This window comes from Salvia hispanica, chromosome 1 (genome assembly GCF_023119035.1).
Source record: "Salvia hispanica cultivar TCC Black 2014 chromosome 1, UniMelb_Shisp_WGS_1.0, whole genome shotgun sequence".
Classification (NCBI taxonomy): Eukaryota; Viridiplantae; Streptophyta; class Magnoliopsida; order Lamiales; family Lamiaceae; genus Salvia; species Salvia hispanica.
In genome coordinates this window covers 36,366,492-36,368,557 of record NC_062965.1, presented here as the reverse complement: position 1 = coordinate 36,368,557, position 2,066 = coordinate 36,366,492, and the positions used below count along the sequence as shown (strand labels likewise).

The 2,066-nt window shown below is 49.4% G+C and overlaps 1 protein-coding gene across 1 annotated transcript; it reads right to left on the bottom strand.

The window, feature by feature from the left end:
• Positions 1 to 233: 233 nt before the first annotated feature.
• Positions 234 to 1,833, bottom strand: LOC125206845. Its single transcript, XM_048106069.1, has one exon. It carries the CDS (start codon positions 1,626 to 1,628, stop codon positions 453 to 455), a length of 1,176 nt encoding a protein of 391 aa, XP_047962026.1. The 5' UTR covers positions 1,629 to 1,833; the 3' UTR covers positions 234 to 452.
• Between the last annotated feature and the right edge of the window lie 233 nt (positions 1,834 to 2,066).

The window sequence follows — 2,066 nt, the reverse complement described above, 5'->3', positions numbered from 1 at the left end:
GATGCTAGTTCTTAATCATCTTCGTGCACTTCCATAGACCATAATGTATTAAAGTCTGAAAATTTGTCCACCCAATTACATCAGTGCACTATTATAATTATCCGTGCTATCGCAAAATGTATTTACTATACGCAAAAATAGAAATCTATACAAGAAATTTAACAAAACAACTTTTACATGTAAAGACAAAGAAATGAACTAATAATGTACTAGTACATGTTACATGATCAGTCTGTAAAAAATACTTGGATACTGTGTATTCCTCTTTAATCCAGTGCATTTCAAAGATACATATAAACTTTCACTGTTATCTTTTACTTTTAATCTAACCTTTTCCGATTTCCTAAACCAAAGGCTTCGTACCCTTTCTCAAAAATAGAAAAAGAGTTTCGCAAACACGAGACTTTGAACTACTGAAAAAACAAAAGCGCTTCGAACGAATCTCCCAAAAACTAGGTCAATAATGACGACGACGACAAGTTGACCGCCTCCGCCAGCTTTCCCAACCTCCGCAGCACCTCCGGCGACACCTTCTTCTTCTCCTTCTTCTCCTCTTGCCGGAAATCAATCCCCAACGCCTCCGCCACCTCTTCGGAGCTCCAACCCGCTTTCCGGAGCGTATCCGAATACCGATCCACTTTTAACAGCAACGCGTCAAGCACTGATTGGCTGTCGAGCATCACCATCTCCCCGTCCACAAAGAAGCCAGATGCCGACACGTGGACGATCTCCGCAACGTCCGATTCGGCCCACCCGCTCCTCCTCAGAACCGACCCGACTTGCTCCACGTACTCACCCACCCAATCCGGCATCTCCGATCTCGGCAGCATTGTTTCCGAAGAAGACGACGACGACGAATTCGAATCCCTCCGCCGCCGGTCCACCGCCGCCTCGCTCCAGAACTCCACCCACCGCGGCGCCGCCCCCCCGCCGTCGAGGCTCCTCCGCGACGAATCGGTTATTGAAGACGACGAGATTAACGACGCCGCGGATCTCTCGCTGATCGATCGCTGGATTTTGGGGGAGGCGCTCTGCCGCTCGAAGAAATCGGCCAAATCGAAGCCGCAGCAGAAAATCCGATTCTCGTCGACGTAGAAGACAGGGTTTCCGGCGAGGCAGGGATTGCAAGGGATATAGCAGTGGTCGAAAACGGGTATCAAAAGCGGGGCTCTCTTGAGAGCGTTTCTCCCGAACTTGATCGCCTTTTCCGGGTCGGCCGGGCGCGGGCCCCACGCCTTCGACCACAGCGCATTGCGGGCTATGTGGAAGGAGACGGATGCGATGGGGAGATCAATCGCGGCGCGGAGGTGGAGCCGAGCCGATCGCCAGTCGGGGAAGCCGGCGCCGGATGGAAAGCCGCACGCCAGGATGGCTTTCAAATCCGGCGGGAAGGCGAAGCCGAATTCGGCTTCGGCTTGGGCTAACTCGGATTCCGTTAGCCCGGGCTGGATATTTACCCCCGAGTTTTTTAATTGGGATATTACCTTGTCGGCGAGGGAAGCGAAGGAGAGGAGGCTGCTGCACGGCGCGGAAGGAGCGGCGGCGGCGGCTGCGCGGGCTGAGAGGCGGCGGAGCCCGGCCACGTGGGACGGGTTCAGGCTCGTCATCCTCCGATCCACGTCGACCATAATTGTTCTTGTAATTCTTTCTTTATTAGAACCAACTGTGCTGCTTCTGCTGCCAAATTTTGATGTGAATTGTGGTTTACAAAGAATGATGGATTGTCTGGTTAGGCTGTGGGAGAATTGAGTGAGTATAAAGAAAGGTGAGAATTTATAGAAAGTAGACCCACTGCTCAGATTTAAATGTGCTACCTTAATTTCTCCCAAATGAAAACACAATGCAACCTTATTCTATTGTTTTATTTGAATTTTTTTAAAGAAAGAGATGGGCTGTTCTCTTTGCATTTTTCCATGTACTTAATTACAAAGGTCAGAAGAATTAATGGCGGTGGCAGATAAATATTGTTGATTTAGTTTTCAATTTGAAGATGGGTTCAACGGTAATAAACAGGTTAAAAGGTTTTTTCCTACCGGGCCAGAGCTAGATGCCAATAATTTGGCCGC

Bases quoted from the DNA above. Each gene is read 5' to 3' on its own strand.
- LOC125206845 (XM_048106069.1), bottom strand. From the start codon at position 1,628: ATGGTCGACGTGGATCGGAGGATGACGAGCCTGAACCCGTCCCACGTG.